The sequence below is a fragment of the Oncorhynchus gorbuscha genome, linkage group LG12, assembly GCF_021184085.1.
Source record: "Oncorhynchus gorbuscha isolate QuinsamMale2020 ecotype Even-year linkage group LG12, OgorEven_v1.0, whole genome shotgun sequence".
Classification (NCBI taxonomy): Eukaryota; Metazoa; Chordata; class Actinopteri; order Salmoniformes; family Salmonidae; genus Oncorhynchus; species Oncorhynchus gorbuscha.
The window spans coordinates 56,490,240-56,513,843 of record NC_060184.1 but is presented as its reverse complement, the minus strand read 5'-3'; the positions used below and the strand labels follow the sequence as shown (position 1 = coordinate 56,513,843).

Below are 23,604 nucleotides of genomic sequence, written 5' to 3'. Positions count from 1 at the left end.
GCCAAGTTAGCGGGTCATCCCGGTGTTCGAGGCACTCTTGCGTCTATTCGCCAGCGCTTTTGGTGGCCGACTCAGGAGCGTGACACGCGCCGTTTCGTGGCTGCCTGTTCGGACTGCGCGCAGACTAAGTCGGGTAACTCCCCTCCTGCCGGTCGTCTCAGACCGCTCCCCATTCCTTCTCGACCATGGTCTCACATTGCCTTAGACTTCATTACCGGTCTGCCTTTGTCTGCGGGGAAGACTGTGATTCTGACGGTTGTCGATAGGTTCTCTAAGGCGGCACATTTCATTCCCTCGCTAAACTTCCTTCCGCTAAGGAGACGGCACAAATCATTATTGAGAATGTATTCAGAATTCATGGCCTCCGTTAGACGCCGTTTCAGACAGAGGTCCGCAATTCACGTCACAGTTTTGGAGGGAGTTCTGTCGTTTGATTGGTGCGTCCGTCAGTCTCTCTTCCGGGTTTCATCCCCAGTCTAACGGTCAAGCAGAGAGGGCCAATCAGACGATTGGTCGCATACTACGCAGCCTTTCTTTCAGAAACCCTGCGTCTTGGGCAGAACAGCTCCCCTGGGCAGAATACGCTCACAATTCGCTTCCTTCGTCTGCTACCGGGTTATCTCCGTTTCAGAGTAGTCTGGGTTACCAGCCTCCTCTGTTCTCATCCCAGCTTGCCGAGTCCAGCGTTCCCTCCGCTCAAGCGTTTGTCCAACGTTGTGAGCGCACCTGGAGGAGGGTGAGGTCTGCACTTTGCCGTTACAGGGCACAGACGGTGAGAGCCGCCAATAAACGCAGGATTAAGAGTCCAAGGTATTGTTGCGGCCAGAGAGTGTGGCTTTCCACTCGCAACCTTCCTCTTACGACAGCTTCTCGTAAGTTGACTCCGCGGTTCATTGGTCCGTTCCGTGTCTCCCAGGTCGTCAATCCTGTCGCTGTGCGACTGCTTCTTCCGCGACATCTTCGTCGCGTCCATCCTGTCTTCCATGTCTCCTGTGTTAAGCCCTTTCTTACCGCACCCCGTTCGTCTTCCCTCCCCCCTCCCGTCCTTGTCGAGAGCGCACCTATTTACAAGGTACATAAAATTATGGACATGCGTTCTCGGGGACGGGGTCACCAATACCTAGTGGATTGGGAGGGTTACGGTCCTGAGGAGAGGAGTTGGGTTCCGTCTCGGGACGTGCTGGACCGTTCGCTCATCGATGATTTCCTCCGTTGCCGCCAGGATTCCTCCTCGAGTGCGCCAGGAGGCGCTCGGTGAGTGGGGGGTACTGTCATGTTTGTCATTTATTGTCATGTCTTGTCCCTGTGCTCCCCATGCTATTCGTTTCCCTCTGCTGGTCTTGTTTGGTTCTATCCTTCTCTCTCCCCCTCCCTCTCTCACTCTCTCGCTCTCTCTTCTCTCTGTCGTTCCGTTCCTGCTCCCAGCTGTTCCTATTCCCCTAATCATCATTTAGTCTTCCCACACCTGTTCCCGATCCTTTCCCCTGATTAGACTCCCTATTTATTCCTTTGTGATCCGTTCCTGTTCCGTCGGTTCCTCGTATTGTATTCACCATGTTGTGATTGCGTTTCGCCCTGTCTAGAGGATGTCAGTTATTCCGTTTTGAACATTATTAAACTCTGTTTCTGTTAAGTCGCTTTTGGGTCCTCTTTTACCAGCATGACACATGAGGTTTAGAGACCTTCGTTTGTGTGGTTGGTTCTATTCCTCGAGCTGTCTTTCTCCCCCTCCCCCACATACCTCCCTCTACCCTAGCGTGAGCCAACGCCAAGTTTAGCAGATAGCGACCCCCTAAGGCTAACTAACTTCTCTCCGCATTCTGTCTGCTCTCTCTCTCTCATATTTCCTAATGAAGGTGCAATGTGTTGTGTTGAGGTGCAATAATTGGGTCTAAATAGCCAAATTCATTCAACTGATTGTTGGGTAGAACGCATGCAGGATCTCTCAACAATGTCATTCACCAATGACAACGATCTGATAATGATATATCCATCAATGATAATGATCTGATAATGATATACTGTATCCACCAATGATAATGGTAATTGCAGAAGCAGCCTCAAAAATCAAAACCAACCAGTCACATCTAAAAATATGACATTGGCTGGGCTTTGCAATGAGCTGGGCCGGGCTGATCCAAGCGAGGCTCGCCAGAACGAGTGACACGCAAAAGCCTTGATGGATGCAGCTGTGGAGGACTTTGAGTAGGGAGGATCTTATACAGACATGTGGTATGGTATAAGGGCCAAATGAGAAGCTCTCCTCCGCTCTCCCCTCCTTAGCCCACTTCTAAACACTTCGGTTCTAATCATTCTTCAGAATGGTGGTGATGGTGGTGGGACCCACCACTGGGTGGGTCCCTCCCTCCCACACACACACACACACACGCACGCACGCACGCACGCACACACACACACACACACACACACACACACACACACACACACACACACACACACACACACACACACACACACACACACACACACACACACACACACACACACACACACACACACGCACACATTCCCATGCACACACACACACACATTCCCATGCACACACACACACATACCCACACACACACACTCCCTCACTCACAGACACACACCGGTTCTAAGGGGACTTGGTTAGGCACTAATCTGTCCTGACTCTCTCCCGTTGGCTGAATGCAGGACTGTTGGAGTAAGAAGCTATAAAAAGCCACTGATTGGTTGAGACACCCTTGATGTCTCACGTCCAAGTTTCCATTTCAGCTCAGTGAACTGTGGGTCTTTCCTACCCTGGCTACTCGGCAGTCTGAAATCACAAAGTTAATAACTCGATTAGTGTGAGACGGAGTCGGACGTTTAAATGTCGAGTCTGTTGCTGCCCACCCTGTTCCTTCCTTGTCTGTCAGACTCAGCAACTGACAGTTAGTTCATTACAGACCTGAGGAGGGAGGAGGGGAGGAGAGGGGGAAGGAGGTTGGGTGAGACTATTATTATAGTTGTGGGTTAATGAATGTGACATGCTGGAGGAAAGCTGTAAGCACAGTCCATCTGACCTGGTGAGGTACGTCCCCTTCACGCTCGGAAAAAGAAGGACGGCGGCCTCCTTGTAGAAACAGTAATGATGTGATGCTCCAGTCCTGAGTGACAGTTTGTTAGCCCTGACGTCTCGCTAGCACCTGAGCAGAATTTTAGATCTCAGAGCGCGGATTTTTGGACAGCTGACAACAGGCTTTACCTGTAAATCCCATCTAGAACTCTCTGAGGCTGCGTCCCAAATCACACCCTATTCACTATTCACTTTGTAGTGCACTACTTTTTTTTTTACCCCATAGGGTACTGGTGCACTATATAGGGAAAAGGATGCCATTTAGGACGCATCCTATAGGCCTCCCAGCTCAGTTCTGTTGTTTGGACCACTTTAGTTAGTTTTAACCCTGAGAGTTGTTTTTGTCGTGTTTGGAGGTGACATGTTTCTAGAAAAAGAAACACTAGAGAACAGACTTGGAGTGCATCCCAAAAGGCACCCTATTCCCTATTGCCCCATGTGCCCTGGTCAAAAGTAGTGCACTATGCACTGTAGGGATTTGGCTGCCATTTCGGACGTAATCTTTGACAGTTTTCTGTGACACAGTTCTACCAGGGGAAAGAATATAGAAGAATATTTGTACATTTGTTTTATAGCTTTCTACTCGGCCAATGACTTATGTTTCTAAATGGGCCTGATTTAAAGAACTATAACCTATTGTATCAAGCTTTAACAGCGCTTTATAACATTATTCCTTATTAACCAGGATCATATCCCATCTATCATAACCACATCATATGCTTTTTTATATATAGAGCTAGAGAGATCATCATTTCTAAAAGGGAAAGCTGAAGGCAGTTTAAACTGTGTTATATTGTTAGCCTGTGGTTCATCGCCTCCTCTTGGGTTGTGTGAGGTGGGTTAATGTTCCCGTTTGACACAGCAGGATTGCTTTCTCTCGCTCCCCGCAGTAAGAAGGCAGGGTAATACATTTGGAGGCGCTGAAGCGATGGTCGGGGAGAATTAGATTCATCCCTTTTTTGCTTTTAATTTCCCCTCTGGATTGGCAGACCATTTTCACTGTTAGTGTTGTGGGAGGCACATCCAGGCTGGAGTGGAGCAGACAGATTAATGAAATGTTATAGCTGGGGCATGATTCAGCTGGATCCTACTGTCTATAAGGGAAAAGGACAACATGTAACGTAACAAATTATCATACTGTCTCTGTTGGTGGGGGGGGGGGTCCAAATTGAACTTTATGGAGCCTGAGGAGAGTTTTAAATGAAATGGTGAATCGAGGGCAGCTGGAGGACAGGCCAAGCTTAAAAAGTAGGCCATCGCCTCTGCGTTTGGATGAGAACGGTATTCCCTTCTAAGGGCGTCTGTCTGGTCGGGGGTCTTTGGGTCAGGCATTATGGTTGTTGTTAATGGACCTCCCTCACTTCAGAGGGCTCCCAAACACACACACACAAACACACATAATTTCATAAAGATTTTTTTTTTAACACACTGAAAATGCAGTGTTTCTATGTCAAACTGTTTTGTTATATTTCAGTCTTCTGTGATGTATATAAAGTGTAATATTAGGATGCAAACTCAACTCTATATCTGACATGGTACATGTTTAAGCCCATAACCATGTGTGTGAGGTGTATACTTTTGTTTCAAGGTAGATTTGTATAAGACTACCAAGAATCACTCTGTGTGACCCTGATTTAACCCATTGCAGTACAAGGTTAATATGTCTGTCAATCGAAAGTTGTTCTGAGGCTTTGCGTTGTCCAGCCTTGCAAACGATCCTATAATGACTTCCAGATGACAACAGCTTGGGCTAGGCCACAGAACCACTGCTCTCAGATCAGATCATAGCGGTGCCTATAGACCTGCTGAAACACAACCACCCGGCTAACAGAAGGCCCAGGGCCGGACATTGTTGAAGCAATGAAGAACTCTTTTTGTGTTGCCTTGTAAGCAGACAGAAAGCCCCCAGGGCGCGTTATCCTACATTCCCTCGTTCATTCGACTCCTCTGTCTCTCCATCCCTCCGTCTACATCCTCTCTCCCACTGCGCCGTCTTTATGAGGTCTTCTGAGGCTTCCGATGATGTACCAGAGTAAGAGAGGTGAATTATAGACAGAACACAACAGAACAGATTGATGCCCTCTGTGCTGTGAGCTGTGGAATGGAAAGGTCCGACTCAGTCTGCAGAGAGAGGAGAGCCCAATATTGCAGAAGGGGATACTGAACAAAGCTGTACACCCCACCACAGAAACATATGGCTTACAGTAGATATGACCTCTTTCTGAGATCATATCTTGATAAGCTGCAGGTTGCCATAAGCACTTTCTAATGATCCAGTGTGTGCCCCCCCCCCCCTCTCCTGTGTCGCCCGTGGCGCCTTCCTTAACATTTCCCAAATACCCCCCATTTAAGTGTAATTCAAAGCAGGCGAAAGAAACCATTTGAGGGGGGTGGAGGGTGGATCATGTGGATACTTGTCTCCTTCCACCCGAGGGATAGCCCCCTATTCCAATCCATCACTCAGAGCGTAGCCTGAGTCATCTATTGTGCAAATACCATAAGCATTTAGTGAATTGACCTACCTTCACTTGTTGAAGTGAAAGTGTATTGACAGTCATTTGGAGATCGGGGTGTAGCCAAACGGAGAAAGCAGACTCTTTCTAGAGCCTAGGAGGCACATATTTTAGCAAAGTGTGCGGGGGTGCGCGGTTGCGCCAGCTAGCGGTGGGTGTACGGATGCACAAAGTAGCTGGGTCTAGGTTATGTGTTTTTAATGGTTGACAGTAATGAGAAGGAGGATTGGAGGGAGAAGACAGCAGGTCATGAGGTTTGAGCAGGAATACATTAGATAAGTGCCCCACCGAGCTGAATTCATTGGGAATGGGCGTTATGGGTGATTAAATACCATGGTAACCTGAACCCACACAGCTCCCCTTACTGCACTCTGTCTGTCAATCACAATGAAAACAAAGCATGGAGTATGTATCTATCCAGCACATGCATACACGCATAGGCATAAACACACACACACACACACACACACACACACACACACACACACACACACACACACACACACACACACACACACACACACACACACACACACACACACACACACACACACACACACACACACACACACACACACACACACACACACACACACACACTTTGTTTATCAGTCTAGATCACCTTAGGCTGTGTTCATTCAGACCACCCATTGCTCAGATTCAGATTGCCTTGACTCACTCCATCTTCTGTTATTCACACACAATGTGTGTGTGTGGCCTGGCTCCCGTTGCTACCCATTCGTATTCGGAAGGCGCTTTCCTCCCTGGTCTTAAAGCTTCATGCTGACTCAATTAGCCAGTTCCTCACGTCAATAGCCCTGCGTCTGAAATGCCATTTTAGTAGGCTTTGGAGCATGCGCACGTGGCTGCCGCCTGATGGCATTTTCACCTGTGTCTGATGGTCTCACTGTACCTTCGAGGAGTATAACACACACACACACACACACACACACACACACACACACACACACACACACACACACACACACACACACACACACACACACACACACACACACACACACACACACACACACACACACACACACACACACACACACACACACACACACACACACACACACACACACACACACACACACGCACACCACAGATATAATAAATATAATCCCGCACACACTTCTCTCTTTAGGCATCTGTCCCTTTACCAGGGAGAAGACCAGCCCTAACACACACTCTCAGCTTCACCAGAACAGCGTTATGTAAACCTAGACTTAGTACAGCTGGGAGTCATTGTTCTAGAATCTCTGCAGTGTCTGCATTATCTAACAACGTGGAGCTGTGCCATGTGGAGAGAATATGTTCCTGGGTTTATCCTGTCGATCTCATTACTACTGCAGCATGTTTTCTCTGCATTAGGGAGGAGCAACTATCAAAACATAAACTTGGTTGTTGGTCCATCATTTCCAACTAGTTGTGTGTATGTGTGTGTGTGTGTATTATACCTACCCAATACAACATGTGACAGATTCTTCTTTTTCCTTTGTCCAGGTATGACTATGTGGAGGTGCGTGACGGCGTGGATGAGAATGGTCAGCTGGTGGGGAAGTACTGTGGGAAGATCGCCCCGTCACCCGTGGTGTCTTCTGGGAACCAGCTCTACATCAAGTTTGTGTCCGACTACGAGACCCATGGAGCAGGCTTCTCCATCCGCTATGAGGTCTTCAAAACAGGTGAGAGGAGACCAAGTGAATGAAAAACACACACACACGCGATCACAAAATCTCATCACGCGCACACACACACACACACACACACACACACACACACACACACACACACACACACACACACACACACACACACACACACACACACACACACACACACACACACACACACACACACACACACACACACACACACACACACACAGCTCGGGACGTCACTTTGGAGAAGAGGGATGATACATAGGAGGCCGAGACGTCTAATCACGAGTATAATTAGCATAAAGAGGATGTTTCTACTCGTTTCCTGGTTTGTTTGTCATTTAGTCCTGCTGCTTTAATGCATCAAGGTATTACATATGCTAAACAATATGTCTCCACACAAACAGATTACTAATGTTCACCATGTGTATATAACTGCCTTAATTGGCAGCAGCTAATCGGGAACCTTAATAAATACCAACACAAATATTCTCCATAAACAATCTGTAGCAACTGAATGTTTCTTGCAGTACTTCTGAGACGCACTGTAGTCATAGACATATGATGATTCTTGTTCATCCAGACTGAGAAATGTCCTCTTCCTCGGTTTACGTGACTCCACATCATCATGGTTAAGTGGAGAGGGTGAGTCATCAATGGTTTCCTGTTTCTGATAGGCTAAATTCAAATATTCAGCTGTCGTCAAAAAACCCCGAAGAAGTTCCTTCCTCAACAATACAATCTCCGTCTTGTTTTCACCAATACTACCATGGGATGTTCTTCCTCCTTATCTGAAGACCACACAAGAGGCAGAGCTTCCTGTTGTTGCCTTGTCTTCCTGTGTTTATGGAGGGCTGGGGAAAGGATTTCCATTGAGTAACTGGGAGAGAGGGAGGACACAGACAGGTGCAACAGAGAGCAGACTCCACTCTGATTAATTAACCCTCAGCCAGTCTATGGGATGACCCAGACACTCAGAGAAGATGGAAGCCCTGACAGGGCCCTCTTTTTAATCTCTGAAGTGTGTGTGTGTAGGGGTAGGGTATGTGTGTGTATCCGTGCGCGTGTGTCCCTTTGATCTGATGTTAATGCGCCCACACGCCAGCTGCCTCACACACATCTCCCCACACTTCTGTGAAGTGCAGCATTCCCTGTTGATGAGGCAGTTCAATTGTACACACCACATTCCTCTGAGGAGGTGTTTCCCAGTCTCATCCATTAAAAGGACTGATTAGAAACGAGCTGGGTTAGGGCCCCTGGGCTACGAGGGATGGGGGGAAGAAGTGCTGAATGCAGGGTGTTGCGATATGGATAAATATATCATATTGATATCCAGATGTGTTTTCACTGAGAGGGGAATATGTCCTATTGGAGCATACTGGAGCCTACCCAGGATGCTGTAGTCTTGGTGGGATGTTTTTCTCCAGGACCTTCCCCTGTAAAGCTGGCATCATGGTTGTGCCGTCAGGACCGGGCCGGTTCTTCTGTGGCAGCCAGGCAACAGAAGCTTGTTTAGCTTTGAAACCAGCGTTGTGTTTTGACTACAGCAGAGCCGGTTGCCACCAAGGCGGTGGCTCTGAGATCAATTAAACCAAATGTGTCGGACTCTAGTAAGACTTGCTGTCGCCATTTGTGTCGGCTAATGGGGATCCTAATAAATAAAAGTTTACATGTGTTAGCATCAGCAGATTTTGTAATGGCTATCTGGCTAATACCACCCCGGTGTTGATACGCTTAGCTAATCAACGAGCTGGCTGCTCTCTAAACCAAAGGATGGAGGCTTATGTTCCGTCCCATATTGCACCCTATTCCCTATTTAGTGCACTACCTTTGAAAAGGGCCAATAGGGCTTTGCTCCATTTGGAACGGACCATTAGCCTCCATCCTTTGCTTTAGAGAGCAGCCAGCTCGTTGATTAGGTAAGCGTATCAACACCGGGGTGGTATTAGCCAGATAAGCGTCAGCAGATCTGTGTTGGCCAACACATGTCAACTTCATGATACACAGATGTTGAGATAGCGTTGGGGAAGTAATGCAAGGAATGCCGTGCATCTTAATTAGCCTGAATTGAGGAATATTGCAGTATCTGTACAGTACTAGAGGGCAGCTTCAGGCAATGGGGGCTGTGTTCTTTCAGAGGTAAACGAGGGGTCAAGGTCAGATGAGAAACAGGGTACATACACCTGCATAGACACCTAGACTCTCTGTGAGGAACCTGGAGCGCAGCCCTGGCTTTCATCAGCAGTGCAGTCAACAGAGCAGAGGAATGTATAATTGGGGGGGGGGGGACAGGTTGTTTGTAGTCCTCCACATCTCTCACACACACACACACTGGTTTTTCAATCAAGGGATCTTAATTAGCCCGGGCTATTTATTTTATGGGCAGTAAATTGTCAGCCTCGCTCCACAGAGAGAGAGAGAGAGAGAGAGAGAGAGAGAGAGAGAGAGAGAGAGAGAGAGAGAGAGAGAGAGAGAGAGAGAGAGAGAGAGAGAGAGAGAGAGAGAGAGAGAGAGAGAGAGAGAGAGAGAGAGAGAGAGAGAGAGAGAGAGAGAGAGAGAGAGAGAGAGAGAAGTCCAGATTATGTTATGTTATTATGTCTATTATTATGTCTATTATTATGTCTATTGATTAAGTGCACTAGGGTCACCGAAACTAAGACACAGCTAACTCCTCCAAGTTCCCACCACCACCCGTTTAGGCCAAATGGTCCGGGCCAGATTTCAGCAGACAAACAGGCCATCCTTCCTGACTAGAAGCCTTTATGTTTATCCTGTCATCTTGTCTCACTTAAAGTCTTCCTCAAGTGTCTCAGAAAAGGTCCCTCTCCTTCTGAAAGAAGCCATATGCTTCTGGTTAACAGCTCTGCAATTTGTAACTCTCAGAGCCACATCAAGCCTGGCGCCGGGCCCATTGAAGTGGGCAAAGAGAGAGAAAGAGAGAGAGGGGGAGAGAGAGGGGGAGAGAGGCAGGGATCATGCCACTGTTCCTCCCTCCATCCCTCCTCCCCCGCTCCCTGATGCTGCTCACTGTGATGGAATTTGAAGAGTGGAGAAAAGGGGAATGGGAAGGAGGGGAGAGGAGGGGATGAGGGAGGTTATCTGCCCTGCCTTTAAGTGAAAAGGCCCCATCATTCCCCAGAGCCGTTTATCATGCTCCTGCTCTGCGAGTGCTTTTTACCAGGACACCTGTGTCAACTCCCAGGAGAGAAGGAGGGAACGAGGAGAGGTGAGGGAGAGGGGGAGACTGATGCAGGGCACGTGGACCGTTCAGCTTTCATCTCGTGAGCGCTCTCATAGGCACAGGTCACATCTTGCACTGGCACACACCCCATAGAAACTTTAGACTCAAACGCTCTCTTCATGCTTAAGGCCCCTCATTGGTGCTCTGTCTCATCCCTCACTGTCAACATAGTAGGAAATAATGTCATAAGCATGTTGACATGCTAAATGCCTGTCAGTGCGTCAAAAAAAGAGAGAGTGTGCGTGTGCGTTTTTGTTTGAATGAATGACACACACCCCCAGCTGTAGCTTCAGGTTAACATTTGATTACGTGTCCAAAGAGTAATTGTCCACTGCCCTTTAACCCTTCTATCAGTGTAGCTACAGGCGAGGAAACATCCACCCAGAAGTAGCTAGTTACTAGGCGGACTGGGCTAATTATCAACCAGATCGACACATGGAGAATATGCAGCAGGGATTTGCTCAGCAGACTTAGAACAGCACCTCCGGACATTAAGGCCCCGGTCCATAATAATCCTGACCAGGCAGGGAAGGAAGGAGAGAGAGGCAGTCATGTTTAAAGGCATGTGCCATGTCGCCGTGTTAACCAATGATTAGCCACACGGCATTACAGCAGTCTCCTTTCACTGTCTAAAGAAACATTTTGAAATGCTAAATAGACAAACCTAGCCTAAGGGAAAATGTATGAGGGGACAAGCTTGTTGAAAGAGGCCCCAAGTCGGCTGTTGAAATCGTATTTCAAATCAAATCACATACACCTGGTTAGCAGATGTTAATGCGAGTGTAGCGAAATGCTTGTGCTTCTAGTTTTGACTATGCCGTGAAATCTAACAAGTAATCTAACAAATTCACAACCTTATACACACAAATACACACAAATGTAAAGGGATGACTAAGAATATGTACATATAAATATATGGATGAGCGATGGCCGAACGGCATAGGCAAGATGTAGTAGATGGTGTAGAATACAGTATATACATATGAGATGAGTCATGTAGGATATGTAAACATTATTAAAGTGGTGTAATTTAAAGTGATTAGTGATGCCTCTATGTAAACATGATTAAAGTGGCGTTATTTCAAATGACTAGTGATATCTTTATTAAGTCCGTTTATTTAAGTGGCCAGAGATTTGAGTCTGTATGTTGGCATCAGCCACTCTATGTTAGTGATGGCTGTTTAACAGTCTGATGGCCTTGAGATAGAAGCTGTTTTTCAGTCTCTCGGTTCCAGCTTTGATGCATCTGTACTGAACTCGCCTTCTGGATGATAGCGGGGTGAACTGGCAGTGGCTTGGGTGGTTGATGTCCTCTATGATCTTGTTGGCCTTCCTGTGACATCAGGTGCTGTAGGTGTCCTGGAGGGCAGGTAGTTTGCATCCGGTGTTGCGTTGTGCAGACCGCACTACCCTCTGGAGAACCTTGCGGTTGAGGGCGGTGCAATTTCCGTACCAGGCGGTGATACAGCCTGACAGGATGCGATGGTGCTTCTGTAAAAGTTTGTGAGTGTTTTAGATGACAAGCCAAATTTCTTCAGCATCCTGTCAGGCTGTATCACCGCCTGGTACGGAAATTGCACCGCCCTCAACCGATTCTCCAGTGCTTCTGTAAAAGTCCAGGACACCTTGATGTCACAGGAAGTGTTTTAGATGACAAGTACAGATGCATCAAAGCCTGAAAAACAGCTTTCTTCAGCCTCAGACTGCCATCACTAACATAGAGTGGCGATGCCAACATACAGACTCAAATCTCTGGCCACTTAAATAAACGGACTTAATAAAGATATCACTAGTCATTTGAAATAACGCCACTTTAATCATGTTTACATAGAGGCATCACTAATCACTCGCCTTCTTCAAAACACTGTCTGTGTGGGTGGACCATTTCAGTTTGTCCGTGATGTGTACGCAGAGGAACTTAAAACTTTCCACCTTCTCCAGTCCTGTCCCGTCGATGTGGATAGGTGGGTGCTCCCTCTGCTGTTTCCTGAAGTCCACGATCATCTCCTTTGTTTTGTTGACATTGAGTGAGAGGTTATTTTCCTGACACCACGCTCCAAGGCCCTCACCTCCCTGTAGGCCGTCTCGTCGGTGTTGGTAATCAGGCCTACCACTGTAGTGTCGTCTGCAAACTTGATGATTGAGTTGGAAGCATGCATGGCCACGCTGTCAAGGGTGAACAGGTAGTACAGGAGAGGGCTGAGAATGCATCCTTGTGGGGCTCCAGTGTTGAGGATCAGTGGGGTGGAGATGTTGTTTGCTACCTTCACCACCTGGGGGCGGCCCCTCAGCATTCTTACATAGGTATTCCTTTTGTCCAGATGGGTTAGGGCAGTGTGCAGTGTGATGGCGATTGCATCGTCACTGGACCTATTGGTGCGGTAAGCAAATTGGAGTGGGTCTAGGGTGTCAGGTAGGGTGGAGGTGATATGATCCATGACTAGTCTCTCAAAGCACTTCATGATGTCAGAAGTAAATGCTACGGTGCGATAGTCATTTAGTTCAGTTACCCTAGCTTTCTTGGGAACAGGAACAATGGTGGCCATCTTGATGCATGTGGGGACAACAGACTGGGATAGGGATTGATGATTGGTCTATGTGTCCGTAAAGATTTGGGTACGTTGAAGATTTTGACACGAAACGTAAATCCTTAGCACTTTGGGACTTGAGGTTAGAAGATGTGAAAGATATATTTAACAAGTTGTGACTTTTACCTGTTAAATAAACTCTACATAGTGCACTACTTTAGACCTTAGGGAATAGGATGCCATTTGGGGTCTAGCCACTGTGTTTTTGAGGCTGCAGCTCGTCTCAACACCCGTCATAACACTGTGTTTTTGAGGCTGCAGCTCGTCTCAACACCCGTCATAACACTGTGTTTTTGAGGCTGCAGCTCGTCTCAACACCCGTCATAACACTGTGTTTTTGAGGCTGCAGCTCGTCTCAACACCCGTCATAACACTGTGTTTTTGAGGCTGCAGCTCGTCTCAACACCCGTCATAAATTATACTGTTTGTTTAATTCCAGCATGCTGTCTGATCTCTTTCAGTTAAAGTGACTTGTAGCTGTGTGTGTGTGTGTGTGTGTGTGTGTGTGTGTGTGTGTGTGTGTGTGTGTGTGTGTGTGTGTGTGTGTGTGTGTGTGTGTGTGTGTGTGTGTGTGTGTGTGTGTGTGTGTGCGTGCGTGCGTGCGTGCGTGCGTGCGTGCGTGCGTGCGTGCGTGCGTGCGTGGCGGTGGGCCCTGGCAGGTAAAAGAGTGGGTGCTATTGGGATGCATATGACTGAGCCTCTCTCTGAGAAGTTTGAGTTTTTCAGGAAGAAGCTCTGGAGTGTTTACAGGCCCTGTGCATCTTGGTACGGCTTTAGGGGGCGATGCGATTCACAAACAACAGGAGCAAAACCAGAAAGAGACAGACAATGGGTTGTGGGTTAACGTGTGGTTATCAATGCCACATTATTTGCCTCCTGAAGCTGGCCACACACAGACACAAACACGCACACAGTAAATAGCTTAACTGTAGCATACCATCAGGCAAAAACAAAGCACCGTGGGTAGAGAGGTAGCTAGAGATGAGAGGAACTTTTGAGGAATGACCTTCCGTGCAGAACGAGATCAAATGAGACCCAGGAGAAATCTGTTTTCTGATTATCTCTTCAGGGGAGAATGGACCTTTCCTTTATTCCATCTTTTTCCGTTCTGATCTTTTTCTCTGCGCCCATCATCTTTTTCAAGACACCCACACAAAAACACACAACGGCCACTAGTTTGCCCTTCCCTGTCCCTCTTTGCTCTGTGGCTGAATGAAACTATAAAAGGGATGGAATCTGGATGGAGGAGGTGGTGGCGATAACATGGAATTACGGCGCACAGAGAGAACGTGGCGGAGACAGACAGACGTGCTCTCCTGTTACCCACTAGCCTAGCGCTCCATCTCTCCCACTCCCTCTGGCTGTCCTTTGATCCTGCTCTAAGATAGCCCTGCAGTCCTAGCGAGTGGCCAGCGCCGTCCTCTCCGCTCCTCACACAGGCATTGGGAGCAAAGTCACACAGTGTGAAAGGATTCTTTTCTTTTGGACCAATTCTACACTTGTCAAACATCATGTGAGACAACAGCGACAGAAAGCGGCGACCAAAGTGGAAAGCTCCTCTCAGACAGAGCTTCAGTCTGGAAGCCATATCGAGCTGTTCTTTCTTTTCAATTGTATATCCACTAGGAACTCTGCAGCGAACTGTGGTCCAGTGCACTTAAGGGCTGTCGGAGACTTCTTTCCATGGAGTAGCCGGTTGTCTGGTCTGTTATGTTCCATACACACCTGTGGGCCCCTGAACCTCCCTCCGTCCCCCAACTCAGCCGACCCCAGGATCAGACTTTAAGTGGAGGCCAACCGAGTTCTGGAGAGCCACATCTATGGGAATTATATTTTAGCGCAGTTGGAATCGCTCTCTGGTCTCTCTTGGTTTTCCAAAAGGAAAATTTAATGGCAAGACCCGCTGTTTTGAAAACCAGCAGCTTTCAGAGCAGCACTAAATGTCAACTCGCATCACAGTCAAACCGAAATGGTGTTCCTGCCTTGCCTTATTCTTCCCATCAGCCCGCCCTCGACCCCTCCCCCCAAAAAAGCTAAGACATAAGCCACTCTCCTCTCATTTCCAACGTGTGTCAGACAGATTGAAGGGGTTCTGATGGTCCTGAATTTGGGGCCTGGCGAGATGCCTGCAGATGACTAAATAACAGGGGGGGAAACTTTGCCACATTCACTTAAGCTACGTGGGCTGTTACACTGGTGTACAGAGCTCTATCTAACTAGCCACACATGGTGATGGTGATGGCTCCCCCACAATTTCTGCCTCAATCAGCCTGCGCCCATGGAAAGGTTGTCAGAATAACATGGAAGTGACATTAACCACTGCACAGTTCTACGACTAATGGTTGTAATGATAACGTGAGTTAACCATGGTTTAGTCTTCTCTGATGGTGTGCCGTTCATCAGGCTAATGGTCTCTCTTGAGTTAGAATACCAGTAAATCGTTTTTATGCAGTTTTTGGTATTTGTCCTGCCAATCTTCAAGCAGTGTTAATAAATCATACTTGTCTGGCCATGAAGCTGTGTAAAATGACGAATGTGTGAAATCTGCTCACTTCCCTCATCAGCTGAAAGCCTTTTCTCCACAGAGCCATGAGTAAATGTTTTGACTTGTTGGTATAAAACAAAAAACTGGCAAATGAGTGTGTGTGTGTGTGTGTGTGTGTGTGTGTGTGTGTGTGTGTGTGTGTGTGTGTGTGTGTGTGTGTGTGTGTGTGTGTGTGTGTGTGTGTGTGTGTGTGTGTGTGTGTGTGTGTGTGTGTGTGTGTGTGTGTGTGTGTGGCCCCCCTTGCCTCTCATCGCTGAGGCTGTAATTTTCTCTAAACACTTCTCATATGTCGCACAGACGTGTAATGAGGGGGCTGGTGTGTGTGTGTGTGTGTGTGTGTGTGTGTGTGTGTGTGTGTGTGTGTGTGTGTGTGTGTGTGTGTGTGTGTGTGTGTGTGTGTGTGTGTGTGTGTGTGTGTGTGTGTGTGTGTGTGTGTGTGTGTGTGTGTGTGTGTGCGTTCGTGCGTGCGTGTTCATTCCGCCCCATGCTGGTGATTGAGGCTTTTCTATGATGTTTATACTCACTCTGGCTAGATGTTACAGCAGCAGCAGATTCAACACACACACACACGCACACACGCATGCACACACACACAACACACACACACACACACGCACACACGCATGCACACACACACATACACACACACACACACACACTGAGGGATGCAGAAGTGGGAAGTCAACGACAGAAAGAGAATAAGAAGTTGAGAGAGAGAAGGGAGGAGTGGTGTATATTCTCCAGCCTTTGGTCTGTCGGCGGCCCATTGAATGAATGACAAACATGTTAAGGTGGTCTCAGTGCCATAAAGCACCACTTCAAAGCACCAGCTGGCTCACAGAGCTTCTCAACCCACAAAACAAGACACTCTAAAGTATCCCTTTGTGATTCCTCCATATTTCTGTCTTCTTTCCATCCTCTATCGCTCTTTCTCTTAAACCTTTCTTCAACCTTTCTTTCTTTCCTTCTTTCTCAGTTGCAAAATAGATGTCAAAGCCCTGGATTAATAAACGGATATATCAATTCAAAATCTCTATTTGCCTCTCCTCCTCTCAGGTCCGGAATGTTCCAGGAACTTCACGTCTAACAGCGGGGTGATAAAGTCACCCGGTTTCCCGGAGAAGTATCCCAACAACCTGGACTGCACCTTCATGATCTTCTCCCCCAAGATGTCCGAGATCATCCTGGAGTTCGAGAGCTTCGAGCTGGAGCCTGACACCACTCCTCCCACCGGGGTCTTCTGTCGATACGATAGGCTAGAGATCTGGGACGGCTTCCCTGGAGGTGAGCCACAGTCAAATATCTGGTCAGATATAGTATCTTTGTTAGCATTAGTATTATACACTATGGTAATATAAACACACTGAAAAGGACTGATGAATGTGGACTGGACACATAGCTTAGTCATCATGGCTCAATGCCAAACATGTCCTCGTTCAAATAATCTCCCGTACTCCCTTCCTTCCCATACAGTCACCTATTGTGTTGGGGGAGTTGTTTATGCTTGTCAGTTGGGAGGAGGCCTGGTATGTAGACAAGGGTGGTACTCCACCCTACTGTTGACCAGTCAGCAGTGGACTTTCCCCTGTCCAGAAACAACCTAAACTCTTTGTTTAGGTTGGGATTTAGTTGTTGTTTCTCACTGAGTTTAAAATGGCTTTGAACGGTGTCAGACTTGCTTCAGGTATGATATAGAAGGTGTATGAATTCTCCAAAAAGAACCGTGTTGATTAAACAGGCTGTGAAGACCTCGCGGGCTCAGTCCATGTCACATAATTAGCACTTCTATTTGAATCCCTCGGTGAAACGCATCAACAACACTGACATCTCTGATAAACAACAGAGACGTTGACATGAAATTACCCTCTCTCAGGAACACATGTTTATTCTGAATATGAAATTCTGAAACGTTTATTTAACACTCTCAGAACAAGTGTTTCTTATTCCTGTCTGAGCGCAAATAATGTTTCCATTGAAAACAAAGAAAGTATATAGCCAACCACAGCAATGTCTTCTCTCTTGTCGTTTGGGGGTCTAAAATCTGTAAATAACAACGTAACACTTCTCACATCCAGAGTAATTGGGTGTGTGAGACAGCAGGGTCTGGAGCATGGGAGGGGCAGTAGAGGCAGAAGGCCATGGAGGAGACAGAGGAGACGTAGGGGGAGGTTGGGGGCTGTGCTGTGTGTCAGGCCCTGTCTGATGAGGGCTGGGCACAGTACCTGTGGTGCCTTTTAGATCAGTGGTGCATTAGCACAGAAGGCTGGAGGCACACTCCTCCCCCCTCCCTCCCTCCCCTCCACCTCCCCTCCTCTCTCCTCCCCCTCTCTCTTCCCTACTTCTCCCCCTCCCTCCATCTCCCCTCCTTTCTCCTCCCCCTCTCTCTTTCCTGCTTCTCCCCTCTCTCCATCTCCCCTCCTCTCTCCTCCCCCTCTCAATCTATCCTCCTCTCTCCTCCCCCTTTTTTTCCACTCCTCCATCTCCCATCCTTTCTCCTCCCCTTCTCTCTTCTCCACTCCTCCCCCTCTCTTCTCCACTCCTCCCTCCCACTCCCTCTGTCTCCCCTCCTCTCTCCTCCCCACTCTCTCTTCCTTACTCCTCCCCCTCCCTCCATCTCCCCTCCTCTCTTCTCCCCCTCTCCCTTCCCTACTCTTCCCATCTCCCATCCTCTCTCCTCCTCTCTCCCCCTCTCTCTTCCCTACTCTTCCCATCTCCCATCCTCTCTCCTCCTCTCTCCCCACTCTCTCTTCCCTACTCTTCCCATCTCCCATCCTCTCTCCTCCTCTCTCCCCCTCTCTCTTCCCTACTCTTCCCATCTCCCATCCTCTCTCCTCCTCTCTCCCCCTCTCTCTTCCCTACTCTTCCCATCTCCCATCCTCTCTCCTCCTCTCTCCCCCTCTCTCTTCCCTACTCTTCCCATCCTCCCTCCCTCCTCCTCTCCCCCCTTTCTCTTCCCTACTCCCCCATCTCCCCTCCTCTCTCCTCCCACCAGGACCATAGAGACATGCAGAGTTCACAACAGAGCATTTAACATTTTCATAGTGCCGTTGAGTCATGCAGATCATTTAGGAGATGCCCCCCCCCACCACCACCACACACACCGGGCCATCCTACACTGGATGGTAGAGGAGTAATGCTCTTCCCCCTAAACCCCAGTTCATATACCCCCGCCCCCCCCCTTCTGTGTTATAATGCTGAATCTGAGCCATCAGACCCTGTCCTGGTGAACCCCCTCTCCCTTTCATCTGTGTGTCTGGATTTAAGGCCTGGTTGTACATGGCATGTCAGAGTGAGGGGAGGTGATAGGTTGAGAGGGGAGCAGGGCAGCAGCCTGACCTTCACTCACCACTGATCACAGGCTTACTAATCAGAGATAAGCACCAGGCCTCCAGACCTGCTTAACATCTAGACGGAGGAACACACACACACACACACAATGTGTCACAAACTAATTTAAAGTGTTCAGTTTCTTTTGATATTCTCTTATTCCCTTTTTTCCCTTTCTCTCCATTTCTTTCCTCTTTTTCTCAGTGGCTTTTGAGAACTCTTTCCACTGAGGCCGACCATACCCACCTCAACACTAAACCAGACAAGACCATACCCACCTCAACACTAAACCAGGCCAGACCATACCCACCTCAACACTAAACCAGGCCAGACCATACCCACCTCAAAACTAAACCAAGCCAGACCATACCCACCTCAACACTAAACCAGTCTTTGAGAACTCTCTCCGCTGTGGCCAGACCGTACATACCCACCTCAACACTAAACCAGGCCAGACCATACATACCCAACTCAACACTAAACCAGGCCAGACCATACCCACCTCCACACTAAACCAAGCCAGGCCATACATACCCACCTCAACACTAAACCAGGCCAGACCGTACATACCCACCTCAACACTAAACCGGGCCAGACCATACATACCCACCTCAACACTAAACCAGGCCAGACCATACGTACCCACCTCAACACTAAACCAGGCCAGACCATACATACCAACCTCAACACTAAACCAGGCCAGACCATACATACCCACCTCACCACTAAACCAGGCCAGACCATACATACCAACCTCAACACTAAACCAGGCCAGACCATACATACCAACCTCAACACTAAACCAGGCCAGACCATACATACCAACCTCAACACTAAACCAGTCTTTGAGAATTCTCTCCACTGTGGCCAGATCGTACATACCCACCTCAACACTAAACCAGGCCAGAACATACATACCAACCTCAACACTAAACCAGGCCAGACCATACATACCCACCTCACCACTCAACCAGGCCAGACCATACATACCCACCTCACCACTAAACCAGGCCAGAACATACATTCCAACCTCAACACTAAACCAGGCCAGACCATACATACCCACCTCAACACTAAACCAGGCCAGACCATACATACCCACCTCAACACTAAACCAGGCCAGACCATACATACCCACCTCACCACTAAACCAGGCCAGACCGTTACCCACCTCAACACTAAACCAGGCCAGACCATACATACCAACCTCAACACTAAACCAGGCCAGACCATACATACCCACCTCAACACTAAACCAGGCCAGACCATACATACCCACCTCACCACTAAACCAGGCCAGACCGTTACCCACCTCAACACTAAACCAGGCCAGACCATACATACCCACCTCAACACTAAACCAGGCCAGACCGTTACCCACCTCAACACTAAACCAGGCCAGACCATACATACCCACCTCAACACTAAACCAGGCCAGACCATACATACCAACCTCAACACTAAACCAGGCCAGACCATACATACCCACCTCACCACTAAACCAGGCCAGAACATACATTCCAACCTCAACACTAAACCAGGCCAGACCATACATACCCACCTCAACACTAAAACAGGCTAGACCATACATACCAACCTCAACACTAAACCAGGCCAGACCATACATACCAACCTCAACACTAAACCAGGCCAGACCATACATACCCACCTCACCACTAAACCAGGCCAGACCGTTACCCACCTCAACACTAAACCAGGCCAGACCATACATACCAACCTCAACACTAAACCAGGCCAGACCATTCATACCCGCCTCAACACTAAACCAGGCCAGACGTACATACCCACCTCACCACTAAACCAGGCCAGACCATACATACCAACCTCAACACTAAACCAGGCCAGACCATACATACCAACCTCAACACTAAACCAGGCCAGACCATACATACCCACCTCACCACTAAACCAGGCCAGACCTTAAACCAGGCCAGACCATACATACCCACCTCAACACTAAACCAGGCCAGACCATACATACCCACCTCAACACTAAACCAGGCCAGACCATACATACCAACCTCAACACTAAACCAGGCCAGACCATACATACCCACCTCACCACTAAACCAGGCCAGACCGTTACCCACCTCAACACTAAACCAGGCCAGACCATACATACCCACCTCAACACTAAACCAGGCCAGACCATACATACCAACCTCAACACTAAACCAGGCCAGACCATACATACCACCTCAACACTAAACCAGGCCAGACCATACATACCAACCTCAACACTAAACCAGGCCAGACCATACATACCCACCTCACCACACTAAACCAGGCCAGACCATACATACCCACCTCACCACCTCAAACCAGGCCAGACCATACATACCCACCTCAACACTAAACCAGGCCAGACCATACATACCAACCTCAACACTAAACCAGGCCAGACCACATACCCACCTCACCACTAAACCAGGCCAGACCGTTACCCACCTCAACACTAAACCAGGCCAGACCATACATACCCACCTCAACACTAAACCAGGCCAGACCATACATACCAACCTAAACAGGCCAGACCATACATAAACCAAACCAGGCCAGACCATACATACCCACCTCAACACTAAACCAGGCCAGACCATACATACCAACCTCAACACTAAACCAGGCCAGACCATACATACCAACCTCAACACTAAACCAGGCCAGACCATACATAACCTCAGGCCAGACCATACATACCAACCTCAACACTAAACCAGGCCAGACCATACATACCAACCTCAACACTAAACCAGGCCAGACATACATACCAACCTCAAAAACCAGGCCAGACCATACATACCAACCTCAACACTAAACCAGGCCAGACCATACATACCCACCTCAACACTAAACCAGGCCAGAACATACATACCCACCTCAACACTAAACCAGGCCAGACCATACATACCCACCTCAACACTAAACCAGGCCAGACCATACATACCCACCTCAACACTAAACCAGGCCAGACCATACATACCCACCTCAACACTAAACCAGGCCAGACCATACATACCCACCTCAACACTAAACCAGGCCAGACCATACATACCACCTCAACACTAAACCAGGCCAGACCATACATACCAACCTCAACACTAAACCAGGCCAGACCATACATACCACCTCAAACTAAACCAGGCCAGACCATACATACCAACCTCAACACTAAACCAGGCCAGACCATACATACCAACCTCAACACTAAACCAGGCCAGACCATACATACCAACCTCACTAAACCAAGACCATACATACCAACCTCAACACAAACCAGGCCAGACCATACATACCAACCTCAACACTAAACCAGGCCAGACCATACATACCAACCTCAACACTAAACCAGGCCAGACCATACATACCAACCTCAACACTAAACCAGGCCAGACCATACATACCTACCTCACCAGTAAACCTCGACCTTGTTTCGTCTTAACAAGGAGTCCCTCTTCCTCTCTCTCTCTCTCTCTCTCTCTCTCTCTCTCTCTCTCTCTCTCTCTCTCTCTCTCTCTCTCTCTCTCTCTCTCTCTCTCTCTCTCTCTCTCTCTCTCTCTCTCTCTCTCTCTCTCTCTCTCTCTCTCTCTCTCTCTCTCTCTCCATGCCTTAGTGAAAACCCTCTCTGGTCTTACACTAATACAGCCCCAGATTTTAGGTCCTGCTCATAGCTTCATCAACACACTAGTTCTCTCACCTCCGTTGGGGGGTGTATGTGTTTATTGTGTATGAAAACCCATGTGACAGGCCTAGCGCAAGCAAATACTGACTTAACTCCTAACTTTACACACACTCCCACCTTCAGCTGTGACCTTGGTAACTGACAATCTCCCTCTCTCTCTCTCTCTCTCTCTCTCTCTCTCTCTCTCTCTCTTTCTCTCCTTCCCTCTCTTTTTTCCCTCTCTACCCCCTATCTCCCCACCCTCTCTCTCTCTCTCCCCTTTCCCCCCTCTCCCTCTCTCCCTCCCTCCTTCCCCTTCTCTCTCTCTCCAGTTGGTCCGTACATTGGGCGGTACTGTGGTCAGAACACCCCTGGTCGTATCATCTCTTATACGGGCATCCTGGCCCTGATAATCAACACAGACAGTGCCATTGCCAAGGAGGGATTCTCTGCCAACTTCACTGTGTTGGAACGGACCGTGCCAGAAGGTAGGTGACTGTCTATCATCAATGGTCCAATTACAATGAGAGATGCATTATTTTAACTGTCTACTAGGATAAAATGTTTTAAAAAAGATCTACATTTAGCATTTGCTAAATGACCTTTCACCATGAATGATAAAGCTACAATCGCTGTACATACTGAAACTACCATACACCCCTCCCTACATATGAGGGGTGGTCCCTGTTCCACTGCCACACGTGTAGTTTAATGTGGGACTAAAGTCAGTTAATAAATCATCAGCTCCCAGTCTTTTCATTAAGGAGATGTGATACAAGGCATGGGCCATCTCCCCCAGTTTACGAGGCCTGACTTCAACACAGTGGGCTGTGGGGGCAGAGACACCGGGGGTGGACAGTGCCTCACCAGCCCCTCCAAACAGTCCTCTTCGTCCTGGGGCCCGGCCCCAATGACCCCAATTTGAGAAATGCTCCGGC

General features: G+C 48.2%; 2 protein-coding genes across 2 annotated transcripts in view; one reads left to right on the top strand and one right to left on the bottom strand.

Annotated features, from left to right (window-relative positions):
• Window positions 1–3,242, bottom strand: part of LOC123990396 (contactin-associated protein-like 2) — a 32,885-nt gene extending 29,643 nt beyond the window's left edge. Inside the window, exon 1 of the mRNA XM_046290952.1 lies at window positions 3,230–3,242. Coding sequence (XP_046146908.1) covers window positions 3,230–3,242 — 13 coding nt within the window. The remainder of the gene's footprint in view (window positions 1–3,229) is intronic.
• Window positions 3,243–7,125: 3,883 nt separating this feature from the next.
• The window catches only part of LOC123991146 (neuropilin-1a-like), a gene marked incomplete at its 5' end in the record, with an annotated part of 61,237 nt that continues 44,758 nt past the window's right edge, over window positions 7,126–23,604 (top strand). The window contains 3 exon segments of the mRNA XM_046292391.1: window positions 7,126–7,307; window positions 16,714–16,941; window positions 22,999–23,154. Coding sequence (XP_046148347.1) covers window positions 7,126–7,307; window positions 16,714–16,941; window positions 22,999–23,154 — 566 coding nt within the window.